Below are 13,970 nucleotides of genomic sequence, written 5' to 3'. Positions count from 1 at the left end.
TTCTAGCTATTGAGTCTTGCTATTATCCTAGACTAAGTGCTGGGACAGGGATTGCCTTATTTATATGTTTGTACAGTGCCTGTTACAATAGGGCCTTGACCCATGACTAGGGCCTCTACATACATAAATACGCTCATATGCTGTAGGAATACTTTGAAAAATTTATTTGCCATAAAATGAAACATCAAATCGTCTCAAAATTATTCTTAAACTTTATTCTATTTAATATTATTCTATAAACTTAACATTTCCCAATGTCCAATTCTGCATTTGAGCCCCTAAATCTGTATTTGGATGTCTAGATGTTCATTTCAAGTTTGAAACCTGGGCTCACAATGTGTCTCTCTTTAGTCAGCATATGACAAAAATCACCTTCTTACATAATGGCTCTGCATATATTGTGCTGATCTGACACTGATGAAGCGAATTTAGCATAATTTCATGATTTATAACCTTGCAAAAGTGAAAAGTTATCTAAAAAAATCTCTTTGGCATAGGTCTCAAAATTTAATATTAGGAAAGTATTTAATATATTTTAAATGGCCATTTAATGATATTTAGCAGTCTGAAAACATGGAGAGCCATGTGACCAGTCAGCTCTGTGGATCAGCAGCAATCTGTAGATCCGTCTGGGAACCACTGCTAGCATACTTTGCTTTTAGCTTAGCGGCTCTAAGGAAACTGTATTGTAAAGATGCAAGCTGGATTTCATAGTCAAATCAAAGGGATACTGATTATCAAAGAAGGGGATAATGATTATATAAAGAATCAAAACTTTTACTTAATACCAGCTATTCAAGAACTAGAAGTCACTTCAACCTATGTTATACAAGTCTATCCCAGAAAAAGCTGCTTTAGACGGGAAAGTAGTGTATTCCACGCATTAACAGTGAAAAGAAATGCACTGGACTAGCTTCAGAAGAGGAAGAAAGCCAGGGGCTGGGAAACAGCAAAAGAAAACCAGTCTTAAACTGAGGGATATCGGGCCCTATGCTACACAGTAAACTAATCAATACGCACTGAAAGACATTTTATTTTCATTCTGAAAGTCTTGTATGAAAACAAAGGTTTAGGGAAACATCAGAACTTTAGGTTTCAGAGTAGCAGCCGTGTTAGTCTGTATCCGCAAAAAGAAGAACAGGAGTACTTGTGGCACCTTAGAGACAAAGTGGGTGATGTAATATGTTCTGTTGGTGAGAGAGACAAGCTTACACAGAGCTCTTCACATCTGGAAAACGTACTCAGTGTCACAGCTTAAGACAATGTCAGTTTCTGGAATACCTTAGAACTTAGAACAAGTTCAGAATTGGGAACATTAAAGTTCAGATTTTCACAGATAACATTCTTATAATATTAACGCAGACAGGTGGAAACATTTAAAAACAAGTATACCTCTACCCCGATATAACACTGTCCTCGGGAGCCAAAAAATCTTACCGTGTTATAGGTGAAACCGCGTTATATTGAACTTACTTTGATCCATCAGAGTGCGCAGCCCTGCCCCCTCGGAGCACTGCTTTATTGCGTTATATCCGAATTCCTATTATATCTGGTCGCGTTATATCGGGGTAGAGGTGTATATCTATGAAATATATCTAGTATTACCAAGTTTAAATAGTTAAACATGTTGATCAGGTGAGAAACCTTATAATTTGGTTCAAAAGTCTTAGGTTTTTTTTTTAATCATAACAGCTTAAAAGCCAGTAGTTTATGTTATTAAATGATGTAGCCATGCAACTGTTCTTCTGTTTTATCATAAAAATATAATTCATTACACAGAAAAGTAGCGTTTAAACATTAACTTGACTAAGGTCCACATATATTACATGCAATACAGTACTCCCTTCAATTTATGTAGGGTTACCATATTTTGAGTGTCCAAAAAGAGGACACTCCAGGGGGCCCCAGCCCCGCCCACGCCCCTTCCCCACAGTCCCCACCCCAACTCCACCCCCTCCCCTGCTTTCCGCGAACATTTGATTCGTGGGAAGCCTGAAGCAGGCAGCAGGTAAGCGGGGGTGGGGGGAGGAGGCGCGGCCCAGTCTGGCCCCCCCCCCCCGGCGTCTCCAGCCTGGCTCGGCTCGGGCCCTGGGGTGCCGGCCCCGGGCCAGCCCCCAGCCGAGCACCCCCGGCCTGGGCCCAGCCCCCGGCACCCCCGGCCCAGCACGCCCGGCCCCGAATGTCCCAATTTTCCCGGACATGTTCGGCTTTTTGGGATTTCCCCCCGGACGGGGATTTGAGGCCCAAAAAGCCGGAGATGCCAGGGAAAATCTGGACGTATGGTAACCCTAATATATGGTGAGGCTTCGGGCCAAAACATTCAGAAAATCTGTTCATATTACTGTGCACTTTGTAAAATCACTTTTTAAAAGTTGGTCACTTAAGATCAAACTCTTTTGTCATATATAAAAATGAGTTTAAGAAAAACGGTCTATAAAGAGCTTTAGGATTTACAATACTTCATATGTTTTGTTTTTAAATCACAAAAGCATATTCCTTTTGTGATCTCAGAATCTCTCTAATCAACATTTCTAATACAAGATGAAAATATGATGAGCAATAATAAATAAATGTCTACAACTGATTTTGATTCATTTTATTTTTTGTAAATGTATTTGGATAGAGTGGTCCTTGCATCACGTTCCTAAACACTGGTAACCTGATTATCTTTTGGTTACATTTTTATAAAGGATTTAAATGTATTTTTTAAAAAAAACACTTAAGAGGTATCTAAAGTTTCTAATAAAATGACCAAGTTTTGATTGGGCTTTAGGAGGACCGAGAAGTTTGCGTGGACGTATCTTAAGTCATAAAATATTTTCTATCAAATTTCAACACATTTTTGAAAAAATATTGCAACAAAAATCTAGTACTGAAAAGATACAAAAAGGGAAGGTTAAACAAAGGAAACAAGCGTGACACGTTGTGAAGACTTCTCTTTTTCAATCTTACTTCTCAGTAGTTAGCATTCAAGAAGGAAATTAATTGGATGCAGCGTCACTGATGCACGTGTAATACTTATATTTGTATCCATGCTGCACAGGAAGTACTCAATGTGGTATCAAAACGTTTTCTTCAGTTGTAAAATGTTACTTTTGATTCAAGTTTTTTGCTACTACGGTGCTGTTTACTAATTTGTTTTTAAAACTGCAGTTAATCTAAAACCACCATTAGACTAAAGCTCCAGAGAGATAACAGTATGTCTTATTCAAAACCAACCCTGTTCACTTAAAGAGATACTTAGTAGAAGAGAACACATTATCCTCAAAAGTAACTCCTCTGTTCAATTAAAAAGAGCAGCCCATCAATGTTTCTAAGTGAAGAGAGTTGCTTCTGACTTAAGGCCAACTCTCTCATCTTCCCAAAGGAACCTAGGCTATGTTTACATTGCATCGCAGCACAGTCTGCAGGAGTGAGAGTTGCACAGCACACCAAAATGTTGTGCTCTAACTGCCCTTTGTGGCTGCTGCTGGCACAAGCTAAAAGGTACAGAGGGCACAGAGTGAAGAGAAACCCCTGGTAAAGAGTGCTCATTTGCAAAACAGGTGCTTCTCATTGTGAAATGAAGTTAGGACTGGCTGAATGGGGGTAACCAACACGTTTATGGTTTTCAAAATCTACTAAGGAGGTACTGTGGCAGACTGTGTTGGGGCCAAGCTAAGCCCTCTTATCACAGGTGCTGCAACCAACACTTATAATGGGGCATGGACTCTAGGAATGAATCACTAGCAAAGAGCTACTGTTTAAAATGCTTTATAGCCAGGCCCACAGCTTCTCCTCCTAGTCCTACCCAAAAAAGGACACCAGGGAGATCTCTGAATGTATCCACTTTATTCTTTGTCTTTTCAGTTTCTCATTCTTCTCCGGTCAAAGTTTGTGTCACCTCTGCCTTCTTTATCTTTTCTCTGATCTATTTTTTTTGTTATATTGCTCTGCTCCTCCTAGCCCTTCACTCCAAGTGCTTTCCCCGTCCCTCCTGTCTGGTTTTCTACTACTTTTTCTGAAACAGGAGAATGTGCCTGAGGCTTTAACCACAATAACCAGTGCTTTGTCACCAAAGCAGAATAATGACTACTTCCTTCTCCCTTGCTGCTTTGTTGCCTGTTGTGTTGCTCCTCCGCCCTCTGCTACTCTTCACAAGCAAATGAACATTAAGATCACTGAAGAACAACGGTACTTTGAATTATTTCACTTCATGCCTGGCTCTCCCTCCCCCCAGTTCTGCTGATTTCACCCAGAGGAATGGGAAGAGATGGAGGTAGTGAAGGAGTACAATGAAAGGTGAAGAGTGCACAGTGAAATAAAGCTCTGAAAGGCTACTTCCTTGGTTTCAGTTTACTAATGTAGTGTGGCACATGGCATGTTTGAGCCTAGAAAATATACTGGTTACTAGCCCAATATGATCTCTCCCATCTTTAGCCATATTGTTAGGAAAGCAAAAAAAGTACAAAAATGTAAATGCTGCTTTCTTTCTGCAAAGATTATAAAGTCTTTGCATTTCTTCTCCCTCATAACAGGTATCTATGACTAGCCAGAATCAATTCACTTTTCATACACTACGACCGAGAAAAAAGTTGGCTTAGAACCTAGGCATTGTTTTAAGTCTCCGTAGACTCAAAGTCAAGTCTTCAAGTGTTGGTCTGATGCTAACCGCTGCAGGATTTGTTCAATTCTCGTTATATGATCTATTCACTATCAGCTACAAACGGTGCACAATATCGTAAGCACTAATAGCAATGTCCCAGGGGCTATACCAGATGTGTTTGAAGCCTATTCTCCTCCACATCAAAAATAGTTCTATTCAAGAACATACACTGACAAACTCTCAAATCACTCTGAAAATTAGGAAAGACGGAATCAAGCCTGGTCACCTTGAGAAGTAGTTTTACCAACATTTTACAGATAGGGCGAGAGAGAGGTTAAGTGACTTGCTCAGAGTCACACTGAAAATCAGTGTCAGAGCTGGGAACTGACTCCCAAATCTCTTTGTCATTTGACTATTTTCTCTCTTTATAAGCCTTTCCAGCCAATACTGCTAAATTCCCACAACTTAAAGAGTCTCATTTACTATGCTGAAAAAGTTATTCAGTCCTGAAAATAGTCATTGACTATGTTCAAAAGTATTTCTTTCAGTAGCCAGTTAGCATCTATGCCTTATTAGACACAGGACAATATTTCAATTATTGCTTCTGATGGGTCAGAAGCATAAGAACAAAATAACATGCGAAAACAAGAACTTCATTTCCACCAAGTAGATGAAAGTGCACTGCCCTACATTTTATATTGGATACGCAACAACCACAACCTGAGTTTGGACAAAGTTCCTGAAATCTGCTTCTAAATATAGATCATGTCAAAACAGGATTCACAGGTGCAAGCCTTAGACTAGAGAACAGCAGCATTCAGGAAGACACCCGCAAAATTCTTTGACCATTATTAAAAAACAAACAAAAAAAAACCAGAAGGGCTGGTGTCCTTCACCCTTCCCCAAAAAGCAGTGGATGTCTTACCCTTGTGGTTCTTGGACAGTCTTGTTTTCCACTTTCTGTTCACACTCCTTTATCATGGAGCTTAAAATAACCTAAAATCACCAAAGAGGAAAATAAGATTTGAAAGGTATGTTCTTCTAACATTAATATTTCTGGTTAAAACTAAACCAAAAAACCTCTAACTCTAGCATAAACTAAGGAAGAGCTAGAATCTTAAAGGGTGCATTATATTTTCAAGCACCTTTAAAACGCTAATAACTAATGACACTGTTCTCTGGTTACAAGCATCGAGACTATTCAGAATGTTTCAAGGAAGACATTTTTATTTAGATAGTTACTGTGTTCAAAGATGCCTTTCTTGTAATGAATCAAAGCACAACCACTCTAATTTTTCATCTTTGGCCATAGCTGTACTTCATTTTTCAATGCAACATTTATAAAAAAAATTACATTTCTGTTCTACAGATGAATCTTTACAATTAATTTGCATCTGCCCTCTTGGTTTTGGCTTATAGTGTTAACCCTTAAAGTTATTGTTAGAGGTGTTTTGTACCAAAGTAAAGATGACAAAAGTTGAGATGGTATCCTGTGCTACAGTTCTTTTATTGAAAGGAAGTGTTATTGTAAGCTGGTGCATCATTACAATAGTGTCTGTAAGTGTTGCTATAAATTGAGGCATATGAGCACCTCCTTTAAAAATTCTTATTTTAGAGGTTTACACATAATCTTTAAGACTGAATGTGGAAAAAAGTAGTCTGATGTTTCTGTATTTCTAAAGTGAGGAAACATTCTTAATGTGCGTGTGTGTGCGCGCAAATGTTAGGCATTGAATGTGGCTGATTATAAAGGAGTCAGTTTTAGCAGAGATCCTATGTTCTGGAATTAAGCATCCAACACATTCGCCACAGATAATACAAATGAAAGCTGAAACACTAACGTACTGTCTTTAACATAATAGAAAAACTGCAGTTGGAACAGTTATGCAAATCAGTAACAATGCATGGATTGACATTAAAAAACGTATCTTATAATCTAGTGAACAAACTAATCACCTGAAGCTTTCACTGGCTCATGGCTTGGCAGAAAGCCAAGGACTTTCCTTGATTCACTTCTTGGTTCCTATTGAGTTAATCATAAAGCCTCAGACATAGCCAAAGCCTGATGAAATCATTCAACCTTCCTAAAGAATGAATGATAAAATATGCAGCAATAAGGTGCCTGCATCAAAAGAGTCACCATCGCTACCAATATCATTGTTGGCAGTCTCAGAGAGTTTAAGGATAAAACAGGGCTGGAGATGGACATAAAATTTACTAAAGTTCTGAGAGCTATGTTATCTCAGGAGATCCACACCATTGGGAGCATACACATGAGTGTCAAGAGGTCGTGGCACCATTAGGAAAGGAGCAATCATTGGGGCCATATCCACACATAGATCCAGCCCTCAACTGTGGTATGAAGTTATATGCAGGACTGAGGTTCTGGTTGACTTCCATTATTTTGAACATACTAGTGCTTGGAGGACTACTAAATACAAAAGTATGAATGTGCAGAGGCAATATACTCAGAACTCCAATTAAAAGGTAAGCAGGCTTCCTATCTTGAACAAAAAAAGTGTATTCAAATTTCTAAATTGTACCAAGTTATAGAAGTAAAAGAACAAAATCTTAAATGTATTCGGATCTATAAATATATAAAAGAGCACCTAGCCAGGACTCCATATGCTTTCCAGAATAGGGAACCCCGCACTAAATACGTGATCAGTAGCCTCGTCCCACTTTCTCCACCCTTAATACTTTGAATGACCACAATTGCCATGTTATCGGCTAAGGAGAAAGGCATGGGTTAATGCAGCAAGGACCTAAACATTTTAGGATTTTATAGAGAAAACCACTGCAGATCCTTTCTCAAGAGATTGATTCATAACTAACCCCATGGTGGAGAGCTGATTACTTACATAAACATAAGAACAGATACTGGGTCGGACCATTGGTCCATCTGGCCTAATATCCTGTCTTGACAGATGCCAGATGCTTCAGAGAGAATGAACAGAACAGGGCAATTTATCCTCTACTGAAACCTCAATCTGGGACAGTTCCTCAGATATGCCACCTAAAAAGAATGGCTTTTCACATCCTATGCAGTGAAGACTGAAAAGAATTTGTTTAGCTTCTCTGCAATAACCTTGTTTCCCTGGAGTACCCCTTTAGCATCTCAATCGCCAGTAGCCCCACCAGCTGTTTTGCAGGCTTCCTGCTTCTGATGCACTTAATTTTTTTATTTTTTTTTTAAATGTTAGTTTGTCTCTTTTGCTCTTCCAATTCTTGTTTGGTCTGCCTAATCATATTTTTACACTTGACTTGCCAGAGTTTATGTTCCTTTTTATTTCCTTCAGTAGGATTTCACTTCCAATTTTTAAAAGATATGATTTTATCTCTAACTGCCTCTTTTACTCTGTTTAGCCATGGTGGCATCATTTTTGGCCCTTTTTTTTAAAATTTGGGGTATACATAAAGTTTGAGCCTCTATTATGGTGTTTTTTAAAAAGTTTTCATGCAGCTTGCATCCATCTCACTCTTGTGATTGTTCATTTTAACTTTTGTTTAACTAGCCTCCTTATTGCTGTGTAGTTCCCCTTTTTGAAGTTAAATGCTACTGTGGTGGGAATCTTTGGTATTCCCCCCCCCACAAGGATGTTAAATTTAATTACATTATTACTGAGTGGTTCAGCTATATTCATCTCTTGGACCAGATCCTGTACTCCTTTTAGGACTAAATCAAGAATTGCCTCTCCTCTTGTGGGTTCCAGGACTAGCTGCTCCATCCAGCAATCATTAATGGTGTCCTGAAATTTTATCTCTGCATCCAATCATGAGGTAAAATGTCAATATGGGGATAGTAAATCCAGTAATTGGGGATTTCAACTGTTTTTGTAATCTCTCTAATCTCCCTGAGCATTTCACCATCACCATCCTGGTCAGGTGGTTGCAAGAGTATTCCTACCGCTATACTCTTATTATTCAAGCATGGAATTTCTATCCATAGAGATTCTGTGGTACTGTTTGATTAATTTAAGATTTTTTTCCCCTATATTTGACTCTACGCTTTCTTTTGCAAATAGTAGCGCCACCCACCAGTATGGTGGGATTATTATCTATCGTTCTGATATATTTTGTACCCTAGTATTACCATGTCCCATTGATCATCATTCCATCAAATTTCTGTGATGCCTATTATATTAATATCCTCAGGCAGTCAAATTCCCCCATCTTAGTATTTAAACTTCTTGCATTTGTATACTAACACTTATTAAATTTGTCAATATTTAGTTGTCTTAAGTAGAGGACTTCTTTCCCAAAACAAGTAGGGAGGAAAAAAACCATGTAAATAGAGTGTCATGTGGCAACTTTAGGAATTTCAGAATCAGAGACATTTGTCAGACACTGCCTAAAACCAAGTGGAACTGGCCCACAGCTCATCTGGCATTATGACACAGGATTGAATACAAGCCTTTTAGACAATCTGAACAGAGCGTGATTCACTCCTGAACTTGTTCCTAAATGTCACAAGCAATCTGACAGCCAAATGGTTCTGTCCAATCCAGATAACTCAATATTATCAAACTCAGGAAGTCTAATTATGCCTAGGGAAATTTGAGAGATTTTGGGGAAGACTGGGTGGGTATGCGGGCCTACTAACATGGATCAGAGTCTACACTAGAGGAAAAACAAAATCTGTGTTCACCCTTGAAAAATAAAGCATTTTATATTATCCATCAAGACAAACATCTGCCGTGGGATGGAGCATGACAACCGATTTTAGAAACCCTGTTTCTTGGAGATATACCAATGTATGCTGACTTTGGAGCTCGTGACTTCATCTAGCAGACAAAAGCAACTCTCTTGCAGACCAAAATGAATGTACTATTGTCAAAGACATGCCCTTGTGATCCAACGGATCACACTGGTGTCTGAAGTAGTATGTTGGACAACATGGCCAGAGTTGATAGAAAGCCAAGTCATTGACGAGCACATCTCAAGATCAAATTGCTCCAAGTTATGACATACTAATATGAATCTGAATTCTTTAGTCTTTTCCAGATCATGAGAACCAAATTTGTGTACACAAGTTCTTTAGCTTCAATTTAAGGCCTCTTATTCAACCTACCAAAGCCCTAAACCTTACACATTCTGTAAACTAAACCTAAACAAAACTAATTGGTTCAACTATATGCAATGATAGCAACACAAAATTTTTTACCTTAATCCTAGATATGTTCCTCAAAAGGTTACTTTTTCAGATAATATAAGCCATTACTGAATATGATAAAATGGTTGAGAGGAAATGAAACTAGACACAACTTTCATCTGCTGCAGCTTTTTAATTTATCTTTACTTTTTGTAGACACTCCCTACAATCATTCAACTCATTCTGTGCATACACTGACTGACCCATGCCAGATCTCCAAGAGCACTTGGGGTAAGGGAAGTGCAACTCGTCACCTCTGACTGATGTTCAGATTGTTACTGTCACTCCTGACTCACCCTTCCGAAGTCAGAGTCAGATTCCTTCCTTCTAAAGCTAGAAAGTCCCCCATCTTAATATGCTTCACTGCCAATTCTATTTCTTATACAAGATGCAGATTTTATTGACCATGAACCAAAACCAGAAAAAGATACACGAAAGTTTATTAAAATATAAATACAGCCAGAAGCAGGGTTTATATTATTAAGTATTGAAGAACAGGCCTAAAACTCCTACAGAATAGAGTCTCCTGGGATTCCCCCAGGGTTGAATTATGTTGCAATTTAAGCCCATTGCTTCTTCACCTATCTCAGAGGTTAAGAACAATAATTTTTATCCCTCCTCTTTGTAACAACCTTTTACGTACCTGAAAACTGTTACGTCCCTGCTCTTCTCCAGACTAAACAAACCCAATTTTTTCAGTCTTCCCTCATAGATCAGATTTTCTAGACATTTAAGCATTTTTGTTGCTCTTCTCTGGACTTTCTCCAATTTGTCCACATCTTCCCTGAAATATGGCACCCAGAACTGGACACAATATTCCAGTTGAGGCCTACTCAATATGGAGTTGAGCGGAAGAATTACTTCTCCTGTTTTGTTTACAACACTCCTGCTAATACATCCCAGAATTATGTTCACTTTTTTTTTGCAGTAGTGTTACACTGTTGACTCATTTAGCTTGTGATCCACTATCACCCCGAAGATCCCCTTCTGCAGTACTCCTTCCTAGGCAGTCATTTCTCATTTTGTATGTGTGCAATTGATTGTTCTTTCCTAAATGGAGTATTTTGCATTTGTTCTTATTGAATTTCATCCTATTTACTTCACACAATTTCTCCAGTTTGTCCAGATCATTTTGAATTTTAATCCTATCCTCCAAAGCACTTGCAACCTCCTCCCAGCTTGGTGTCATCTGCAAACTTATAAGTGTACTTTCTTTGCCATTATCTAAATCACTGATGAAGATACTGAACAGAACTGGACCCAGGACTGATTTCTGTGGGACCCCACTTGATATGCCCGTCCCGCTTGACTGTGAACCACTGACAACTACCCTGAGAATGCTTTTCTAACCAATTATGAATGCACCTTATAGTAGCTCCATTAGGGTTTTATTTCCCTAGTTTGTTTATGAGGAGGTCATGTGTGACATTATCAAAACCCTTACTAAAGTCAAGGTATATCACATCTACTGTTTACTCCCATCCACAGGGCTTGTTACCTTGTCAAAGAAAGCTATTAGATTGGTTTGACATGATTTGTTCTTGACAAATCCATACTGACTGTTACTTATCACCTTATTATCTACTAAGTGTCTGCAACTGATTGCTTAATTATTTGCTCCATTATCTTTCCGGGCACTCAAGGTAAGCTGACTGGTCCATAATTCCCTGGGTTGTCTTTATTCCCCTTTTAATAGATTGGCACTATACTTGCCCTTTTCCAGTCCTCTGGAATCTCTCCCATCTTCCATGACTTTCAAAGATAATTGCTAATGGCTCAGATATCTCCTCAGTCAGCTTCTTGGATGTATTTCATCAGGCCCTGGTAACTAGAAAACATCTAACTTGTCTAAGTAATTTTTAACTTGTTCTTTCCCTATTTTAGCCTCTGATCCTATCTCATTTTTGCTGGCATTCACTATGTTAGACGTCCAAACTCTACTAACCTTTTTGGTGAAAACTAACAAAAATGTTATTTAGCATGTCTGCCACTTTCACATTTTCTGTTATTGTTCCCCCCCCAATTAACGGGCCTACCCTGTCCTTGGTTTTCCTCTGGCTTCTAATGTATCGGTAGAATGTTTTCTTGTTATCCTTTATGTCTCTAGCTAGTTTAATCTCATTTTGTGCCTTGGTCCTTCTACTTTTGTCCCTACGTACTTGTATTATTTGTTTAAATATGTGCATAGTTCTCTTTTAGCCAAGTTACGTTTATTTTAAAGCCTTTTCTCAAGTCAGCCCACATAGCCACCTGATCATTTCCACTGCTTTCCAGTGAACTCCCTCCAATTTATCAATCTTTTGGGTAATGAACCGCTAAGAAATGAACACTATTTCCAAATAAGGGTGGTTCAAGAGCTGCATCTCAAAATTTTGCAAGTCTTTTTGCTGCCATATCGCCGTACAAACATGTCTCATTTGCTGGATCCTTTCAATATTACTGCTTTCCAAATATCTCCCTTCTATTGAGTTTGTTTTTAAAATGTGTTGTGGCTCCTGGTTTTAGTATATCTTTTTTGACTGTTTAAGAAACAGCATGTGGTAAAACAGCATTTTCTTTTCCCACTTTCATCAGGAAAAATAAAATCCGTTTGTGCTGAAAATCTTCAAGTTTTCAATTACTCCAATTTTAGAAAATAGTTTTACAAAAATCCTTTCAGCTTACGCATCTCAAGGGGACACTAATTTTTTTCTAACAAGAAAACTGCGCTATGATATACAATTAAACCAATAGTCACTACTAACTACAATAATGCTAACTACTTAAGGCTACAGATTAAACATCTCATCTATGTATTGCCATCTGTACCTCAAACTAGAATGATAACTTCAGTTGCTCACCTCATGCTCTGGCGAGAGATGTTCCATGTCAGTTCGTAAACACCTGAGTCCAGGCAAAAAGTGATTGACCATTAAATCCTCTGAAATAACTAGCAGGAAAGCAGTTAAGGCATTTAAAAAAAAAATCATAAATGATGTTATATGGTTTTATCCCAAGGCAATACGCAAACAAAATACCTAACAAAGATATACTTACATTTATGCTAATTGTTGTAAAGTGTTTCACAGGTTTTGGTTAATTTTAGCAATTTGATATTATTAAGTGACCCAAAACAGAGTCAAAATGAGAATAATAAATTAAAGAATTAAATGTAAAAAAAATTTAGGGCCTGATCCTGGATAACATCAGATATGTAGCATCAGGTTCAGAAGAAGATAGGGCAAAGGAAAAAGAATGGAGGCAAGACAGGGCTTAAAATATTTTTGCTATGACCTGTTTCACTGTATCAAGTTTATTAAACATGACAACACAAAAATAAAATAGTTTCAGTGTCTGGAATTTACTTGGAACAATCCATTGCCATCAAAAAGTCTTTTTATTCCCTGTGTTATTTTCGTAACAGGTATGACAATGAGTAATAGTGGTAAATATATATATATGGAAAAGTACCTGAATCAATCTATGTCACTACTATCATTATATCAAAAGGATGCTGAATGAAGGGGAATTGAGTATGGAACCCTAACCCTAAGCATGATATATCTACACAATTATCTTCAGGGTTCTTCCCTACCCCAAAAGCAGATTTAAAAAAAATTATAAAAATCTCAGGTTTTTTGCTAATAATTTTCAGTTCTATCTATTGTGACTATCTGCTTTTTAGATTATTGAGAAACCTCACATACTATTACTACTACTCCCAGGGAGCAAGCTATTTTATAATTCCCAAATATTAAAAAAACAAAAGGATGAAAACAATTAACAGTTAAAAACATAACCACACAAGGATACAACAACAGGAAAGAGCACTATAGGCTTCAAACAGATGGGTTGCAATGTCCAGTCTCTTTGAATCCACAGACTGCTGGTTGTTGACCAAGGCTAACTTGTGTAAGTGAGGAATAACAACTGGAAAAGTAAATATTTGAATCAAAGTATTGTTTTACATTGACTTTCACAAACTTTTCCCCCATATACACTAACTTGCAAAGAAGTTTCTTTTTTTGCAGCAGCTTTTACGATAAAATGATAAGCAATTCCCACCCTCCTTTTATGCAATAGGAATGGCACCAGACTAAGTTAAGGGGAAAAATACAATGTACTATAGCATCTTGAATAAGTATTTGTCAACAGTTGTTAAAGAGAGGTATCTGAGATAGAAACAAATATCTGAAGTATCTCTGCAACCAAAGTATGGTAACAGCTGGTAAAATGGTGGCTTCTAGTGGGACT

General features: G+C 37.9%; 1 protein-coding gene across 12 annotated transcripts in view; it reads right to left on the bottom strand.

Moving 5' to 3' along the window:
• The window catches only part of RELCH (RAB11 binding and LisH domain, coiled-coil and HEAT repeat containing), a 116,549-nt gene that overhangs the window by 10,244 nt on the left and 92,335 nt on the right, over positions 1-13,970 (bottom strand). For 8 of the 12 annotated variants that reach the window (XR_010598687.1, XM_005300945.4, XM_024107319.3 and 5 more), the window contains 3 exons: positions 13,530-13,646; positions 12,578-12,666; positions 5,511-5,581 (listed from right to left, as the gene is read on the bottom strand). Coding sequence is in view for 8 of the 12 variants with exons in the window: in XM_005300945.4 (XP_005301002.1) it covers positions 5,511-5,581; positions 12,578-12,666; positions 13,530-13,646 (277 nt within the window). In the remaining 4 variants the exon portion in view is untranslated. Of the gene's footprint in view, positions 1-1,473; positions 1,583-5,508; positions 5,582-6,541; positions 6,670-12,577; positions 12,667-13,529; positions 13,647-13,970 lie in introns of those variants that run through there. The other 4 variants (XM_065584824.1, XR_010598689.1, XR_010598688.1 and 1 more) reach the window with 3 other exon arrangements.

The sequence above is a fragment of the Chrysemys picta genome, chromosome 2 (assembly GCF_011386835.1).
Source record: "Chrysemys picta bellii isolate R12L10 chromosome 2, ASM1138683v2, whole genome shotgun sequence".
Classification (NCBI taxonomy): Eukaryota; Metazoa; Chordata; order Testudines; family Emydidae; genus Chrysemys; species Chrysemys picta.
The sequence above is the reverse complement of the archived record's forward strand: the minus strand, read 5'-3'. Positions and strand labels throughout refer to the sequence as shown.